The sequence below is a fragment of the Nicotiana attenuata genome, unplaced genomic scaffold (assembly GCF_001879085.1).
Source record: "Nicotiana attenuata strain UT unplaced genomic scaffold, NIATTr2, whole genome shotgun sequence".
NCBI lineage: Eukaryota > Viridiplantae > Streptophyta > Magnoliopsida > Solanales > Solanaceae > Nicotiana > Nicotiana attenuata.
Window position 1 is genome coordinate 110909 of NW_017671025.1, and position 18722 is coordinate 129630.

The 18722-nt window shown below is 38.4% G+C and overlaps 2 protein-coding genes across 4 annotated transcripts in view; one reads left to right on the plus strand and one right to left on the minus strand.

The window, feature by feature from the left end:
- The first annotated feature begins 8806 nt into the window (after nt 1-8806).
- On the plus strand, nt 8807-11768 carry LOC109205341 (serine/threonine-protein kinase Aurora-2-like). The gene is made up of 9 exons (XM_019368054.1): nt 8807-8946; nt 9473-9589; nt 10050-10196; nt 10285-10380; nt 10566-10661; nt 10744-10840; nt 11003-11120; nt 11312-11384; nt 11478-11768. The coding sequence occupies exons 1-9, from the start codon at nt 8908-8910 to the stop codon at nt 11577-11579; spliced, it is 885 nt and encodes a 294-aa protein (XP_019223599.1). The 5' UTR covers nt 8807-8907; the 3' UTR covers nt 11580-11768.
- A 418-nt stretch (nt 11769-12186) lies between these two features.
- The window catches only part of LOC109205342 (ATP-dependent 6-phosphofructokinase 6-like), a 10488-nt gene continuing 3952 nt past the window's right edge, over nt 12187-18722 (minus strand). For all 3 annotated transcript variants that reach the window (XM_019368057.1, XM_019368056.1, XM_019368055.1), the window contains 8 exons: nt 17659-17817; nt 17215-17268; nt 16610-16678; nt 16230-16359; nt 15027-15295; nt 14253-14301; nt 14026-14180; nt 12187-12674 (listed from right to left, as the gene is read on the minus strand). In XM_019368057.1, coding sequence (XP_019223602.1) covers nt 12492-12674; nt 14026-14180; nt 14253-14301; nt 15027-15295; nt 16230-16359; nt 16610-16678; nt 17215-17268; nt 17659-17817 — 1068 coding nt within the window. In that variant the 3' untranslated portion in view covers nt 12187-12491. The remainder of the gene's footprint in view (nt 12675-14025; nt 14181-14252; nt 14302-15026; nt 15296-16229; nt 16360-16609; nt 16679-17214; nt 17269-17658; nt 17818-18722) is intronic.

An 18722-nucleotide genomic window follows, 5' to 3' on the forward strand; every position in this document is an offset into this window, starting at 1 on the left:
TTGTATGTTCTTCTACTGTGTTCTCGTATGCTTTTCTACTATGTTCTGGTATTTTCTTCTACCATGTTCTGGTATGTTTCGCCTACTATATATTTTACTGTGTTCTTAATGTTTTGCTATTTTCCTTCTACTGAACCTTGTTTAAGTTTCTTCTAAAAGATCCTCTTAAGCATGCTTTCCTACTGTTCTTAACAGTCTTTTCTCATTATGCTTCGAATTAGTTTCTTCCACTCTGTTTGATTCGAACTATTCTACTGTGTTTGCATGTTACTTAGCTATCATGTTTCTCATGAGTTCTGTTGCTGAAAGAAGCATGTTAGAAGTTTCAGTTCTTTTCTGAAACCCCTAAACATGTTTTCGATTCAATTGCTTGCCCTCTCATCTTTGCTTCGTGATTTGCTTGAACTAGGGTTTTTACTTTTAGAACCCCTAACTCTTTCAGACCAACTTCGAGTTTGGAAATTCGTGTTTGCATATGATTCTGGATTCTTACTAAACTCTTCTACACTGGATTTTCTATTGATGACATGACAATTTTCTTTCATGCTTAACATGTTCGTATGCTCCTTATATATGAGGAACTTCCCTTTAAAGTGGTTTTCAAACTTGTGATTAATTTGGAATCCCTTCTAAATAGGTCTAATTGATTCCCTTTCCATTGTTTGCTGATTTTCCTTAAGTTAAAAACATTTCCCATCTTTTTGACTCGGTTCATTCATACAAATCTCAGACCTTGTGATGTACTGACTGTTAATTGATTTCCTTACATTATTTGTACAAACCGTGTACTTCAAAACCCCGTCCTTAAATAACCCTTTTATGTATATGCCCTTAATTGCATGTTGTGCACAAAGTGTTTATTCAATTTCTTTCCTTAATTGGTTTTCACCCGTTTGAATCTGAATCCCTTAATTAAAGGGAGTCTTGTGTAATTGATTGACAATCAGTTTTTCAACAATTTTCTTACCTTATTTCTGCTTGATTTTTACACTATAAAAGGCACGCCCCTTTTTCACAAAGACACGATTCACAATCCTTCACTTCACAATTCACAACCTCTTCTGAACTCATACTTAATCATAATAGTATTCTCTCTTTGCCTGCAATGTGGCCTGTTCACAAGACCTATTGCTTTTTCTCTATTTGTTTCATTGAAACTGGTATGTCCTAATTTAAGCTTCAGCATCATCACAATGTGTTTATTTACAGCTTTTGTATCCATGTCTACTTTACTGCTGCTGCAGAGTTAAATATTTAAACTAGCATGTTAATTCCTTTCTGTTTGTTTGTAATGAATCCCTACCCCTATTACCCCTATGTGTTTTGAGTTATGACTTGAGGCATGGCAATGTAAGTTGTTGTCCATGAATTAAGTTTGATCCATGGGGATCTTAACCTCTAAACAATATGTGTTAACAGGCCTAAGGGTGTGCCAGCATCTCCCATTGCTGGGTATGCCCACCAGCCTGCTTTTGCCTCTTGCAACTCCCCCATTCCCCTATACCCTTATGTGTACTGATTTAAGTTGTTTTCCCTTTTCCCTTTCCCCTTTCAGAATTCTGCTTCTGCACTTGCACTCTCTCTTAGTCCTTAAGTTCTGCCCCCCTCTTGTGAGCCTTGCCTTGGGACCTTGAGTTCCCTCTGAACTTGGACACCTGAGGGCTGGCCCTTCTACACTGCACTATGTCTTAATCTGGTGATACATTTGGGTGTAAGCACTGCCTGGAGTTCATATAAGACTCTTAGGGAACTCTGACACACCCCAAATGAGAGAAAGGCTTTGAAACATTGATCTCTTGGAGTTGGTTTACTTCATACTTCAGACAGGAAGCCTGAATCAGGCTCTGCTTGGTTGTACCTTTTTAATTTCTGATGTATTTTCTTTTATCTTCATTCTGGGCTGTAATAATTTTGTAATAAACTCCTGGGGATGGCTAGTGAAAAAGGGAGGGGTAACCATGTATGCAAAAAGGGTAGATATCCTGCCTATAGGAGTTTCTGAATTTCTGTATTTCTCATATAGATAATTTGCCTATAGGCTATTTCTGAATTTCTGCATTCTCTCATATATAGATAACATGTCTTTAGGAATCCTGCATTTTTCATAGATAGATACCATATCTATAGGAGTTTTTGAATCCTGCATTTTCTCATATATAGATACCATGTCTAAAGGAGTTTCAGAATTTCTGCATTCTCTCATATATATAGATGACATGTCTTTAGGAATCATGCATTCTCTCATATAGATGCCATGTCTACAATTATTCGAAATCAGAATTCTACATATGCATATAGAAAATATGCCTATAGGTCTTTCTGAATCTTGCATATCCACTTTCATTAGGCAAACATGTTTATAGGCCCTAAATAATCAATTGCAATTAGATATCATGTTCATATAAAATACAACACCTAGATATCATGTTTGTAGGATTTCTACGTTTCTCTATGTCTGTAAAAGTGTTCTAAAGTCAACAAACGCATAGAAAGCATGCCTATAGGAGCTTTAACCGAATCTGAATCGCCTCACTCGCTTATAAGTCTAAAACCAGTAATGATGCCTTACCAGTTGCAGAACTTATGGTCTTTTGCTAAAACTCGCCTTTCTTTAATAACTGACAACTGTTTTCTTAAATCAGTATGTATTCAGTTTAATTCATTGTTTCTGAAATCAGTAGATATCATGCCTATAGGGTCTTCGTCCAGCACCTAGGTAAACCATAGGGTAATTTTTTTATAAACTGAATCAGATTTTATTAACTACAACCAACAGGTAGGCCTGCTTCAGGCTTCTTATCTGAACTATATAATAAATCAGTCTGCCTCAACCTTTAAGTTTTAATTAGACCCTAAACAGTATGTGTAAGTCATGCTAATCACTTGCTTTCTCTTTTTAAAGGAGGTCTATTTGAGCCTTTTATTTGCTTATATGCTTTTCCCAAACTTGCTATATGTGTTTTTGCCTGTCGCCTTAGTATTTTACCTTTTGAAACCACAAATAAGCCAATATCTCCTCCCTTTAGGATTAGTAGTCCCAAGTACCTCCGGGGCGACAGGATTGGCCGGGTAATAGCATGCAATAGGTAAACGAGACCATTCCGCGCATTAATACCTTAACGGGGTGGGAAAGGGTAGATATGGATATGATGACCACGCGATAACATCACGTGTAGCCCCTCATTGAGGAGTGATTACCGGATATTGTGTGGGTGATCCATATTATTAATAAACCTAGGACCCCCTTTCCCTTTGTTCTTTGTTTCTTTTAAATCTTTTAAAACCATTTCTTCTGAGAAAATCAACTCTCTTTAGTTCTTTCCGACTTTTGTTTATTTGTGACCATTACATGAAAATCCCCTCTTATTTGAAACTCTTACTTGCCTATGTGTTATTTGTATTTAAGTCACAACAATAGTTTGGCCGAGAACCACACTAGTGGATCCTGATGGGTGCCTAACACCTTCCCTTGGGATAATTTCAAGCCCTTACCCAATCTCAGGTTACTTGACTCAAACCCTTCTTAGTGTCCTAATGCACTTAAATCATTAGGTGGCGACTCTTCAATCCAAAACCTAATTCCCAAAAGGGAACAAGTTGTCTTCCCAAATGTCATAAACCCGATTTCGCGAGAAAAAGGGGGCGGAACAGCATCCACGATACTCCAACAAACAGAATAGACCGCCACCCTTACGACGGGATACTACTTCGATGCCAGCTCGAAAGTAACATCCCAATGGCTAAGGCCATCGATGAAAGATCGAAATAACGCCCTTAAGGCCAAGGGCCTCCGCCAGAAAGAAGAGTTCGACCTCGATCAAACAACGACGGGTTAATATTTCGACGAAAGATCGAAATAACACCGTTAAGGCCAAGGGCCTCCGCCAAAAAGAAGAGTTCGACCTCTCTCGAATGACAACGGGATAATATTTTGACGAAAGATCAAAATAACGCCCTTAAGGCCAAGGGCCTCCACCAGAAAGAAGAGTTCGACCTCGATCGAACAACGACGTGTTAATATTTTGACGAAAGATCGAAATAACACCCTTAAGTCCAAGGGCCTCCGCCAAAAAGAAGAGTTCGACCTTGAAAGAAGAGTTCGACCTCGATCGAACAACGACGGGTTAATATTTCAATGAAAGATTGAAATAACACCCTTAAGGCCAAGGGCCTCCGCCAAAAAGAAGAGTTCGACCTCGATCGAACAACGACGGGTTAATATTTCGACGAAAGATCGAAATAACACCCTTAAGGCCAAGGGTCTCTGCCAAAAAGAAGAGTTCGACCTCGATCGAATAACGACGGGTTAATATTTCGACGAAAGATCGAAATAAAACCCTTAAGGCCAAGAGCCTCCGCCAAAAAGAAGAGTTCGACCTCGACCGAACAACGACGGTTTAATTTTTCGATGAAAGATCGAAATAACGCCCTTAAGGCCAAGGGCCTCCGCCAAAAAGAAGAGTTCGATCTCAATCGAACAACTACAGATCAATATTTCGATAAGAACCCGAAATAATACCCCTAAGACCGAAAGCCATCACTGAAGATAACTAGGACTCGCGACAAGATGACACTTTGATAAAAGCTCGAAAATAAAATCCCTACGGCTAAGGCCGTTATTAGAAAGAGAATCTGATACCATCCACGCTCTTCGTAATTTTGATACTCCACGCTCATCGCCTCGACCCTGATAAGGTTCTGATCCATCTCTGATTGCATAGACCTCAACTTCTCCTGAAGATGTTCGCACTTGTAGCAACCCCTTTACCCAGCTCAAGCTCTTCATCCTTGGCACGAAGTTGCTCCTCGAGTACACTACTCCTGCGGATAGCCTCCATTAGTTGTTGGTCCCTCTTCTCCAACTCCTCGCAAAGGGATCGAGCATCAGGGTTTGCCCTCAGCCGCTCGTGCATCTCACGGCACTTATCGCGATAGCGCTGATATTTCCCCAGCATCGTTAGGAAAATCTTGGCCCGAGTATCAGCTCTGCGAGCACTCTCAATCTCCACCATGTACGTCTAGAAAACAAAAAAAAAACAGGCTAAGGCCAGGCCGGCAAGAAAAACGAAAGGAACATAAAAGGAAAGTGAAACGTACCCTCAAGCCCATAGCGGCCACTTCGTGCATCAAATCAATATCGGGAACGTTTCGGAGAGCCTCACCCTCGCCGGCGAAGCACAAGAGGTCAAACTGCAGCACCAGGTCCTCCGTATCTCCCAAAAGGTTGATATCCGACGGAATCTCTTGAATACGGGACGACCCTCCCGCCTGAACCACCGAACGGGTAAAACCCTTCAAACATCCTAACATCATCAGGATCAAGATCAGACTCGGATTCGTAGTCGTCGACCACGACACCCTTTCCCCTTCCTGCGGTCGAGGAAGAAGCACGACCAGGTACCGAGGACGAAGGTTCGTCCAAAGTAGTAGCAGCAGCCTCAGAAATTTGACCCCCCATCGCGGTCGGTGGCAGATTAATCACAGCGGCAGGAACTTCGGTCGATGGGTCGGACATAGTAGCTGGAACCCTCTCTATAGGCGGAATGGCATCGACTCCCGCCTCAGATCCCGTCAAGGAAAGGTCTTCCTCTAAATATATCACAGCTGAAGGAGCCATTTCGAACTCCACTCGCCGCCTCTTCGATGACTCCTCCCTTTCCTCGACACGGGAAGATTCCCTCACTAAGGAGGTAACAGGGGCTGACCTCTCAGGTCAAGGGGTGACCTCCGCGTGTATGGCCGTAGTCGTAGATTCGACTGAAGCGGCCCTTGATGAAGGTCGGGCAGTAGATGCCGAAGCAGGACGAGCGGACGAGGCATGTTGACGAAAAGCTAATGGAGGAGCCCTCACTCTCCGCACTCTTTTTGGCATCGCCAAACATCACATAAGGCACCAAGTAAAAAGAGGAGAAGGAATAGCGAACAAAGACAATATTACTCACCAGTAAGGGGCTTGCGTCCATATTTCTCATAGAAATACGACCATGTACGGACACCCGCTGTATGAGGAAGGATGGCGCTCACCCACTCGCGGATACCATCAACAGGTGCAGGAGGTAGCTTCGCGGCTGTAAAAACACAGTTTAGTATTACCCAAATAAAAAAGCAGTCAAACATTATTCCGACAAAAGGCATAGAAACTTACGGGCGAAGTTCCATTTCTCAGGGAACCCCGTAGGATCCGCCACAAGGTGTTCGGTCCGCACATAAAAATAATTCTCGTGGAAGCGACGGTTGGCTCTATCGTCCATCTTCACCACCATACTCTTCGACCCTCGGTGGCGTATGTGAATCATCGTGCCATGAATGAGTTGAGGGGCTAAAATATTGAGCATATGCCCCAAAGTGATCTCACGACCAGCAAGCTCCGCAAACTTATGCAGCATGAGGAACAATTTGTATAGGTACGGCGAAAGCTGCGCTAGGCATACCTCGTAAAAGCGGCAGAAATCTACCACCAAGAGAGGGAGAGGAAGCGTGTATCCGACAATAAAGAGGTAGGCGTAGAACGCGCAATACCCTGGGCGGTCAAAATGGACTATGTCGTCCCCACCGCCGGCAGTATTTCAATGTGGCGAGGGATCCCCCACCTAGCCTTCAGTTCTGCGATTCCCTCCTCAGTTATGAAGGACGGAGCAGGTTCCGGCTCCCCCCCCCCGGCGGGGCTGTGAAAATCGCTCCACGTTTTTCTAGGGCGAGGCAAGATTTCAGCCACCGACGGAACCTCCTCATCTTCTACCACTTCTGCTCCTCCAATGGCCAGAACATCATTTTCCGGCGCCGGAGTTATGGCAGAAAGGTCAGCGCGAGAAGAATCGCCATCCATTTGAATCAATTTGATAAAGCAAGATGATAAAGAAAGGAAAGACGAAAATTCCTGGCCAACTAAAGGAAATCAAAAATCCGAAGTGTCGGGAGGAAAGAGGATTCGCAAAGTTTTCTTAAGCAAAGGCAAAGAATGTGTCAAATCGAATGGTGTAGTCCTATTTATAAGAGACATAAATTTTCCGAGCACGAAATCCAAGAGTCGCCAATTGAAGTTGATAGGGCATAAAACGGTTCAACCCCAAGGAACCTGTGTCATAATGGCAGGTAACCATAAACAACGCTTCAAGACAAACGATGTTCAGGTTCCGAAACGACCGAAATGGTTCGAGGATATCGAAAAGATGCCGTCACATTGCTAGAATCTAAAGCCCATACCCAATGGGTAGGTGATTCTCTTAGATATGTAACAATCATAATCCGCCTACCCGGCCCGACAAGAGGCGACCCCGGTAGACGAAAGGACTAACTGTATTGGTCAAAATCTGATCGCTGCAGTCGGCCTAACCAAGGTCCTGACAAGATAGTGAAAGACGACATGGTTTGCTCCAAAATCCCGTATTCATAATGCCCGCCGTGACAAAGAACGACACTCAAAGAACGACGAAAGCGGACGTTGTGCGAATTTGTATTGACCCGTAGTGAGGATTCCATAACTATATATAGGGGAGGAGTCTCTCAATGGAAGGGGGGGGGGGGGTTTCTCTCTCTTATCTCTCCTCTGTAATCTTCTTAGAAAAAGGAGCCTTCCCATGGAAGATGGAAAACAGTGATCTTCATCGATTAATGAACGAGGAAATGAAAAATATCAATGAGATTGATCATCCCTACTTCATTTTATGCATTATTTCTGATTCGCTTATAGATCTGGAGGTTATTAGCCTTGACTAAGATTTACCTCTTCATTCTCTTTGATTGATTTGTTCAAAAAGGTTCCAATATCTTTTGAGTCAAACAATGTTCAAATCATATTTCTGTAATTTTTTGCAGTTAAGTTGCTCCTAACATTTGGCTAGTTGGGCTTGATTCAATCCAAAAATTGACCACTACAGCATCCACAAATTAGAAGTTGCAAAAGTTATGAAAGTTATACTAAAAATACTATTTTTACACAAAGTTGACCCTACTCGAGCTTCTAGTGAAATAGTAGCTTAGAATGTGGTTTAAGTGAAGATTTTCAAATCTTAAACTTTACTTATGAATTATGAGAAAATAACAAAAATAGTCCATCATCTTTGCTAGTAGATTTAAAGTAGTCCCTTAGTATTATATGGATAGTTTTAGCCCTTTAATTTTATCGAAAATGAGTATTTTTGGTCTCCATCTATCAAACTCTAATTGTTACACGAGACACAAAAATAGACCAAAATTAAAAAAAAAAAAAAAAAAAAAATTGCACCTTAAGAGGCTGCACCAGCCTCCAGAAAAAAATAAAAAAATTGCTGAAATTGCAATAACTGCACTTCCAAAATGTGAGAGTCTGTTTAATATTTTCTTAATTTAACAATTAGAGTTTGATAAATACTTAATGGAGACAGAAAGCACTTACTTTTGACAAACTTAAAGGATAAAATTTGTTTACGTGATGCTTAAGGGACTACTTTGAACCTAATACAAATGATAAATAGAACTATTTTTGTTATTTTCTCATTAATTATCAACTTCTGCAAATATTTTGTTCAAGTTTTTGTCCAAACACTATTACTACAAACTTTAATAGAAACAAAACTCAAACTAACGGTGCTTCAAATTGCAATCTTTTGTTTTTTCTTTTTTAATTTTAACCTAAATTTTCATTCGCCAGCCAAAAACCATATAAAATATTATATGTATATATACACATATTAAAAATATATATTTTATCGACTATTAGTATTAAAACTACTAAAAATCTCAATTTTGAAAGACGTCGTCGTAATTGGCTCACATGTTATGTCGCACAAATATGACCGTTACAAAGGAAGCCAGGAGAGAGAGATATCTTTCTATTCAAAAATTGACATTTTTAACGACTCCACAATTGCTACACCGTAAGCCATTCCCTCTCTCTCTCTTGGGGCATATACAGGCAACATAGGGGACATGGCGATTGCAGCGGAGAATCAGCCACAGCAACACAAGGTAACAATTTCTCACCAAATTATTAAGAAAAAAAAAAGTTATTAACTTTTATTTCCTATTAATTTTTATTCCATAAGGGCTAGCTCACGGAATTTTAGCCAAATTGACTTATCAGCATTCTCTTATGTTTGATTTCCATGTTGCGATGAGCGAATTTGTGGAATCCCTGTTGGAGTAATAAAGTTTTTTTTTCTTTTTCATTTCTTATTAGGAGGTAGACAATTATTTTTTTCCGATTTCATGATTGGTATTTGGAACAAAATTTAGTATAAATTGGCAATTTTGGGTTGAATTTTCAGTTAACTGAGATCTAAGAATTAGGTCTGTGGATCAGGGATTTCCCACGGGAAAATTTTGACAAGCTATGGAACAAAATGGACTCGTTGACTTTCTTTAGCTCTCTTATTCATGGTTATGGAATTATAAGAACTTTGCTGCTTTAACTTTATTCTATAGAAATATATGCTTTTTTCTGTAAGTTTTTCCTTTTGTGAACTGGGTTCATTACAATTATCAACTTATGCAGGGTTCGTCTGAGGGCGCAGTGGTGGATAACAAGAGATGGACTGTCAATGATTTTGACATTGGAAAACCTCTTGGAAGAGGAAAATTTGGTCATGTATATTTAGCTAGAGAGAAAAGGGTTAGTGCATCAGAGTTCCAGTTTCTATGTTCTAGATTATTGGATAATTATTAGTTTCAATTACTCTACGCTTTTCTAGTTGGTAATTCGACATATATCTTTCATCCTCTGTAACGTCGTTTAATGGGAATTTGTCGAGCACGTGATCCTCCTCATCGTTCATTCTTCAGGGAAATCAAAGTTTTTTGGGTTATAAATGAAAAAAAAGAAACTATTTAATAGTAATACTTATTTGGGTTATAAATGAAAAAAAGAAACTATTTAATAGTACTACTTATTTTGATATTAGCTAAAATTGCTGTTGTGTCTGAAGAAATATTTGGATTTTAATGCCCGTTGATCAAATTATTTTGGAATCCTCACCTTCTAGCTTTGTTCTGTCTCTCTTCTTTATCTGAGTATATGATTCACTCTACAAGTGACATTATGGATAGTAAAGTTAGTTGTTTCTTGGAAACAGAGCAATCATATTGTTGCACTAAAAGTGCTATTCAAGAGTCAGCTGAAACAGTCCCAAGTTGAGCACCAGCTTCGTCGTGAGGTTGAAATACAAAGCCACCTTCGACATCCAAATATCCTGAGACTTTATGGTTACTTTTATGATCAGGTAGAATTCTACAATCTAATGCTTTACTTGTTCACTTTGTGGATTGATAAGAAGTTATAAGAGACTGATTATCACATTGTTATTGCAGAAACGGGTTTATTTGATTTTGGAATATGCTGCCAAGGGTGAACTCTACAAGGAGCTGCAGAAATGCAAATACTTCAGTGAAAGGCATGCTGCAACTGTGAGTTCTTATCTTTTCTTTTTTCAATTAGGAGATTAAGAGAATTCGTGTCAGTTGGGAGAGCAACTAGAATTATATGGATCCTTAATATGTTATATGATTTCAAACTGCTCTTCAATATATGGATCAATTTGTTATTAAATTGATCAAAATTTTTAATTTGTTTTCTTGTGGCCATGGAACAGTATGTTGCATCACTGGCACGAGCCCTCATATACTGTCACGGGAAGCATGTAATACATAGAGATATTAAGCCAGAGAACCTTTTGGTTGGTGCACAGGTATTTATTAAGCATTTCATTTTATTCTTGCTTTTGCTGTAAAAAATTATTAACTTCTATTTCTCATGGTTTCTACTTTTAGGGTGAACTTAAAATTGCAGACTTTGGTTGGTCAGTACACACCTTTGATCGTAGACGAACTATGTGTGGCACTCTAGACTATTTGCCACCTGAGATGGGTATGCACGTTATACCAGATGTAACTATATGTTCGCATTGCCTGACACAAATCTTTTCTTCAAGTTGCTTTGTGCTAACCTTCACATGCCAACATAATTATTTATTAAAGCAAAGCTCAACTGAATTACATTAGTGTGATGGTTGATTGCTGAATATTGCAGTGGAAAGTGTGGAGCATGATGCAAACGTGGACATTTGGAGCCTTGGTATCCTTTGCTATGAATTTCTATATGGGGTGCCTCCATTTGAAGCGAAGGAACACTCAGACACATATAGAAGGTAAATTTTCTCAACAAGTGGAAGCCATTAAGAGTTGCTTTTTATGAAGAATGTAAAACTGAAAAGCAAAACAGATAAAAAAAGGTCACATTGGTTTTTGGATTCGGCTAACCAAAACAAGCAGTACCAAAAGAAAGAAAGAAAAAAAACCTTGTTGCTGTTGTTATCTTGGTTTGTGATGGCGTACACAGGATTGTGCAAGTGGATCTAAAGTTTCCTTCCAGACCTATAGTCTCATCAGCTGCAAAGGATCTTATTAGTCAGGTTATTTTCAAAATTATCCAGCTGCTTTTTCAAATTAGCTACACTTATGTTTCAGCTTGACTAATTCTTAAAATCAATATTATGGAATAGCAGATGCTAGTCAAGGATTCTTCCCAACGTCTGGCCCTGAAGAAGTTACTCGAGCATCCTTGGATTGTGCAGAATGCAGATCCTTCTGGTATTTATAGGGGTTGAATACATCCTCTCACAAGTACCAATCTTGGAGCTTACTATGATTCTTTGTATTTTTTAAGAAGCTTTTTAATTTTATCAGGTAGGATAAAACATTGCCATGTAAAATAATCAAGTTGTATGGATGTCACCTGAAAATGAGAAGAATTACTTTACGAGCTTGTAATGTAGCCAGAAGTTTTTTGTTTTTTATATTCTTTTCTATTTTTTTGTATATATATCTGTCATTCTTTTCTGGCCATTTGTATATTTCTTTTCAATTCCCTAACGTGATTAACAAAAAGTAATTAACTGAGTCACCATCCTATAAATATTAGTAGTAGTTTGTTTTTATCAACTGACTGAATGAAATTATTAGTAGTACAACTACACCCTCAATCCCAAACAAGTTAAAACTGACTACATAAATCCTTATTGACCATGTTTCTTTGTTCAAGCTCAACTCATGTCATCATCATATAACAATATAAATAAAAAAATAAGTAAAAATATTAAATAATAATATTAAAGGTTCATTTTTAATAAAAAGCTGGCAATTAAAGAAAATACATGCATCTCCTAGTTATATCACGCTCTCTTTGGACTTGGCACTTCTAATTAGCCAAATGATCTTTATTAATGAGAGAGCGCAAAACACATCTCATAACACATTTATTGCTGATTTCTGTCAACGTCTCATTATAGATTTCAAGAGAGATCCAGACACAGTTTATCATTTATGTGCATACCAACATTCATCTCACTAATTAAATTTTATTACAAAGTATTCAAAAAAAAGTGTAATTTCAATTCATGTTACTGTGAGGCAGACCAAAAGCTTCAAAGTTAGCAAGAGACCACTGCACAGGCAAATGATGAAAACAACAGTTACTTTAGTGGCATGTAAAGTGCGTTATTTCGTGCCGTCCTGGTGTCTTAGTGACCTGAGTTCTCATGTACATTGTTATCCCCATCCAACAACTGAGTTTGCGGCTGCTCCTCATTTTTAACCTCTTCAACATCTTTCGGGCACAAGAAGCTTGGCTGATTGGTTGACGAAAGAAGACGTGCCCACATCCTGTCAGTTATAACCACCATATTTTGCTTCTCGGTTATACGCTGCACACAAAAATGTTGGTTAAACATATAAGATGGCGCATCCATGGAAATAAGAATTCAACGGCTCTAAGCCTTCATGGCAAATCAAATGCCCTTTTTGGAACCTGAAATAGCTTGACAGAATTACTTTAAGTTCCCCATTTCATGAACCAAATCAAAGCAGAGTAGGTGACGAATGGAGGTGCTAAATACACTACGTTTGGAATTGTAATAGTGGTGTTCATATCGGTTATGCTAAGTGATATTAGAAAAAGAAAGATGCATTATTTCCCTTAATCTCGAAAAAAGAACAAACCACTCCTGAGCTTCCTTTTGAGGAAAGGACATGCATCAACTCCCCACTACAGACATGTAGAGACTAAGTTATTCAATATCACTAATATACTTGTGGGATGCTTTTATTTTTGAAAAGGAAAAGAAAAATTGATAAGGAAGTGGGATGCTTTTATTAACATCATAGAAATACATCTGTTTTCCAAAATAGAACAAAATTTTCCGGTAACTGGTTTAACATGTTGAAAGTCCCTGGAACAATCTCTTCTGGAATTAGGAGAACTTGCGAAAAACTAAACAATGAGTCCAAATGTGCATGTGGCCGGAGAACTGATCACAAAGTAGAAAATAAAAAGAATTTAAGAAACAGTTGCATCCTTAACCTAAAATGAAAATTTCAGCTATTGACCCAGAAGCTGATAAAGAAAAGCACCTATGAAACTGAGCATAAAATGCCAGCAGAATGTTCTTAAAGGCACTCATAGCTCATGAGGTGTGCCTTCACATGTGCCTAGAGAAGAGCTGATGCCTAACTGTCTCGAGGCAGTCAAATGAGAAGAAAAACCTGGGAGATTTTTCGCCTTTTGCCAATTCTCACGTGCCTTCTGCCTGGTTTTTTTTTTTCAAATGCAAAAAGAGGATGTTTGAAAGGGTAACTTTAGGATGTTTATTAGTAACCAACATTTTATGTGCATGTTAAGGAAACATGGAAATCTAATGTTGTTTACCGTAAAATTTTAAAAATAAAACATTATGGGAGTAACCTAAAATATTCAGTTTTCATGGTTTTCATTATTTTTTTTCCATCGTTAAGCAGTTTAAACAATTAAAGCTGACATTGACAAAATGATAATAGTTGAGATCCGCATGTCATTCACCCTTAAGCCTTCAAGCCTCGCCTTACACATTCCCTTAGAGAGCTCTGGGAGTTTGGCAAAGTAGTTGTTATCACTAGCAGCAAGACCCCAAAAGTAGGACTCCGAGAGGTACAGGTATGGAAATTCTCAAGATCACGTCCGCCAAAAAGACAGCCAAGATTCCAGAAGAAAGCTAAACAAGTGAACACAGAACAACTTACATTGAATGGAATATAAGTCTGGCGACCGTTGACAAGCCCTGAGGTGTAACCTGTGTACCCTGCCATTGCTCCATGAACACAACTTTGAGCAAGAAGCGTGCAATATACATTGTCAGAGGCATTACTTGGAACAGCACGAATCATGTAAGTGGGATCTGGAAAAAGCTTTAATTAGCTCGATATATTTCGCAACAAATCAACTAATTAGGATGGTTGGAATTTCATACCTATATATTTAAGAGTAATGGCCATCTTGGGCTTTTTAGCAAAATGATCCTACAACAAGAAAACAAAGTGGTGAGTATAAAAACAAGACAACATAGATTCCTCTTTAATTCAACTCAACCGTGACTTTTCCATGGACTTTACCATTTCCCACAGATTTGGACAACGGTAATGTTTTAAAAGTGACATTAATGTAAGACTTATGCAGATTGCTCATCAGGGTGCTTTGCACCACGAAGCTAGAAAATTTTCATCAGTGCAATTAGGCATTAGCTTAACCATAAAGCAGAACGTTCAACAAAAATGTTACAGTTCCAGCCACTTTACATCATCTACACCAACACACAACTCAGTTTTGATAGATGAGTATTAACTGTAAAACATTCAAGAATAAATACCTAGTAACACATAAATTTGATTAATGCATTGGCTATTTTCTTTTAACTTAAATGGCATTGTCTTCATTAGAGGCATATGCCTACTAGCGATAATGTGGTTATCATATGGTAGGAGTAATTATGTGGTACAAGTTCTTGTTCTTTATTTAAATCCTTAGATGAATACTTCCCATCTTTCTAGGAACAGGGTAGAAGTTGAACGTTATACTCCTTTATTGGTTGGAATTAATTTGCAATTTAGACAATGAACATAGCACTACTGTCAAGACAAATCTGCACCAAGTGGAGACAAACACACCTACAGACAGACGGACAGGCAGATATTTCTCAGTTTAACAAGAACTTAAAAAGGGAATTCATGAGTTTTACAACCATTACCCTGATTTTCTGGGAAATCCACAAACCAACATCTTGGAGAAGCTTGTTCCCTGAAGCATCTTGTTCGTTTTTGGCAAGCGAATTTTCTGCGGCAAGAAGTTCTTGTCCTGCTCCTTCGGCTATCACAATAACCATGTGCCCATTTTCTTTGAGCCGTTTCTCGATGTATTCGTATAATCCACCATCTCCTTCAAGATAAAAGGGCGACTCTGGAATTAAACAGCAATCAACATCTCTGCTCGCCAAAGTGGCATACATTGCGATGAATCCTGCAATAAAAAATCCAGAAATTTGAACTAAGCCTGGAAAAGTTTAAAAAGATAAGCATTGAGAAAATAACTTTTCAGGGAGTATTATTTTTTTGATAAGTAATTTAACAGGGCATTGTCTCTGAGATCACTACAAATTATAAGTTATGCTCCACATGAAAATGATTATCCTAGAGGTTAGACAAACTCACTTTATTATTTTTTACCTATTAATGCTTCAATCCATCTAATGACCAGCTTCTGGAACTACCAAAACGAGAAGAGCTATTTTCTTTTAAGAGCAAGATTAACCGACAATGTGTAAGAGATGTTATGCCATAGAGACGAACAAAAAAATGCTCTTCATGAGAACTTGGAAAAGAAACAGTCCAAGTCCAAGTTCTTCCTGCTCTTCATTGGTTTGTACGTCCTTTTGACTAGTTTCGAGTTGCTCGGCGCCGATTTGAGGTGTTAGTGAGGTGTGAGAGCCGAGTAGTGGAATTAGAAGCAAGGTAAGTCTCTTGCCTAATCTTGTAAAAGGAAATTATACCCGTAGGTATTTTATTTGTTATGTGCTACGTGTTATGGGTGTTACGTACGTGGTAGATAGTTTGAAAGGAAAAGAATGCCAGGTGTTTTGAAGACAGAAGCAGTCCAATTCAGAAGTTAAAGATGAATTGTATTCTGTTGTTTCACTTTTAGTGTAAGGAAAATTATGTGAATGATGAAGAATCGATTTTAGACATCATAGAATCCTTGTAAGAAGAACAAGGATAAGTTCTGGCTTCTTTTGAATCTGTAAATGGTTACCAGCACAACCTTTGTGCTGGTTTCTTTTTTATACTATGTAACTGTTACCTTTGTCAAAAAAAAAAAAAGAACTTGGAAAGAAACTTGCCATAAGTCATAACTAGGCTATAGGCATTATGTAATAAAATTTCAAGGTGCACAATACCACTATAGCGCCCCATTAGCTTCACCACACCAATACCATTCTCAGCACTTTCAGCTTCAACATGAGCTGCATTTATGGCACGTTGAGCCTCCTCTACAGCAGTATCAAAACCAAATGACTTGTCAATGACCTGAAAACAGAAACAAGTTTTATTTATTTTAATGAAGAGCTCTATTAACATGAAATTGCCTCGATCAAATACGAGCTGGAACACTCAAAATGAGGCTTTTGAAGACATCACATCAAGTAATGTGCTGTGGAATACATTTATGTTTCCCATTTGCAAGAACATAAAACTGTACTTCCTGAGATAGTTAAACTGTTTATTATATGAAATAAAAGAAAAAAAATCATTTGGTATGTGAAGAGATGAAAATTACAGGAATATCATTATCAATTGTCTTGGGGATCCCAGCAACAACTACTTTGAGACCACGCCGCCTAATTTCCTGCAAAATGGTAGTAGGATTCTCTAATAAGTTTCCCAGAGGATAAGTACTATTTCATCAAACGAAGTATTGAGAACACCCAAAACAAGGACCATATCATGAGTCAAAATCAGATGCTATGATGTATAAAGTGAAGCATATAAAAATGGCTGCTTCGCTACTATTGGCAATAAAAAAGCACCTTGCGATCTGATTTTTGAAAACCATACGGAAGCCACATGAAAATTTCAAGAGGAAAGCAATCTGCTGGAAACTATTAGGCTGATATGCAAAGGCCACCCAAGTCATCCAAACTTAATAGAATTATATTGACATATATAGTGTTAAGAGCTTAACTGATGTATGATAAAAAGGGATCAAGATGTCGACATGCAATACACGCAGTAAAAGATAACTTGATTAAAGAGATTGTTAAGTGATTCAAAATCACCTCAACGACCTAATAAAAGAATTGGTTTTCAAAACTGTTAGCAAAGAGTTTGAAAAAGCTCAGCACCATAAACACCTTTTGCCTCTAATTCCAGGAACTAACATACCTCATATATTACAGCTGCTCCTTTCTGAGTTCCATCACCACCGATTATATAAACCTGGACCAGTAAAACAAGTTATAGCCAGTCTAAATTTATTGAGATCACTGGAAGACATTTTGAATGAGATATAAGCTTTGCCTCAGAGGACGCTGACTTGTGGTGATAAAACAATTTCATCTCTCTCTCTCTCTCTCTCTCTCTCTCTCTCTCTCTCTCTCTCTCTCCTCCACATAGAATTGAACATTCATGCTCACAGAAGCTCAACTTTCTACGCCCCTAAAGAAGATTTTCATTACCGATATACTTCTTTGTTCATTAATAAGCAGCTTTTGCAGAAGGTTGAGAATATCTACCAATTTACCACACCTGTTTCTGTACAACATATCCCAAAAAAGTTACATTAATACTAACAACACCTGTTTATGGACAAATTCGCAATAGATGTACCTGATTAATTCCACGATCCTGTATGCTGTCAACAATCTTCGTGGTATCATGGCCTCCTCGTGATGTTCCAAGAATTGTACCACCACGTTTATGAATGTCATTAACAGTCTTTGGTGTCAAAGTGATGATATTCTTTGAATAGAAACCCCTGTAACCTCCCTTTGAAAAAGAAGTACAGTATCAGTTGCCAATGAAGTCCCATACAAATCTTTGCCAATGCGAAGCTGGGAAAACAGAATTAAAGAAGTAAACACATACGGTGCAATCTCAATCTCCAATTGTCAAATACTAATCTTTAATAGCCAAAAAAGTCAAGACATAGCAATGGGAATCTGCTTTAATATCTTCACTTCCCACACGTAGCAAATTGGTGACCTTTTACCAGATGCCACAGTAAATGATAAGAAGCAATCCAACAGAAACACCTCAATTTACAATATCTGGCTTATTCTCACTTTCAGACAATGCTTTCAAAGAAATCTCAAGTCATGGAGCCCCCTTGTGTTTTACATCATCAGTTTATGTTGGCCCACAGCCTGAATCGAAATGAAAATTTTATATGGCAGTACAAGAAACTAGAAGCAACATTATTCCGTGAACTTTTTATAATTCACTTGAAAGTTGTACAATGTTAGCATCTTAAACGCTGATGAATGACAAGTGTTGCTCTGACAGCATGCTGGGTTAAAAAGATTCTTAAAAGTTCTAAGGAGAAAGGAGGCCATTGACTTATTGGTTAGAGCATAAGTACCCTAGAGGAACTTTCTTACTCGTGGTTAGAATGTCACATCAGTTAAAAGTGCCGGTTGTAGCTTCCTTTAGCATTGTATCAAAGTCAAAGCCATTCCTAATGTTGGAGTACCCAATGTTGGGTTTCCCATGTTATAATCCTTGCTCCACATGTCTAGGCCCTGCCATGTCGGGTGGAGAGTTAGAATCCCACATCGGTTAGTTTATATGTATAAGTTGTCTCTCCTTATATAGCCTTGGCCAATTCTTACCACTTGAACTAGCTTTTAGGGTTGAGCTACCCCCCCGACCCACCCCCCTTTTTTTTTCCGTTT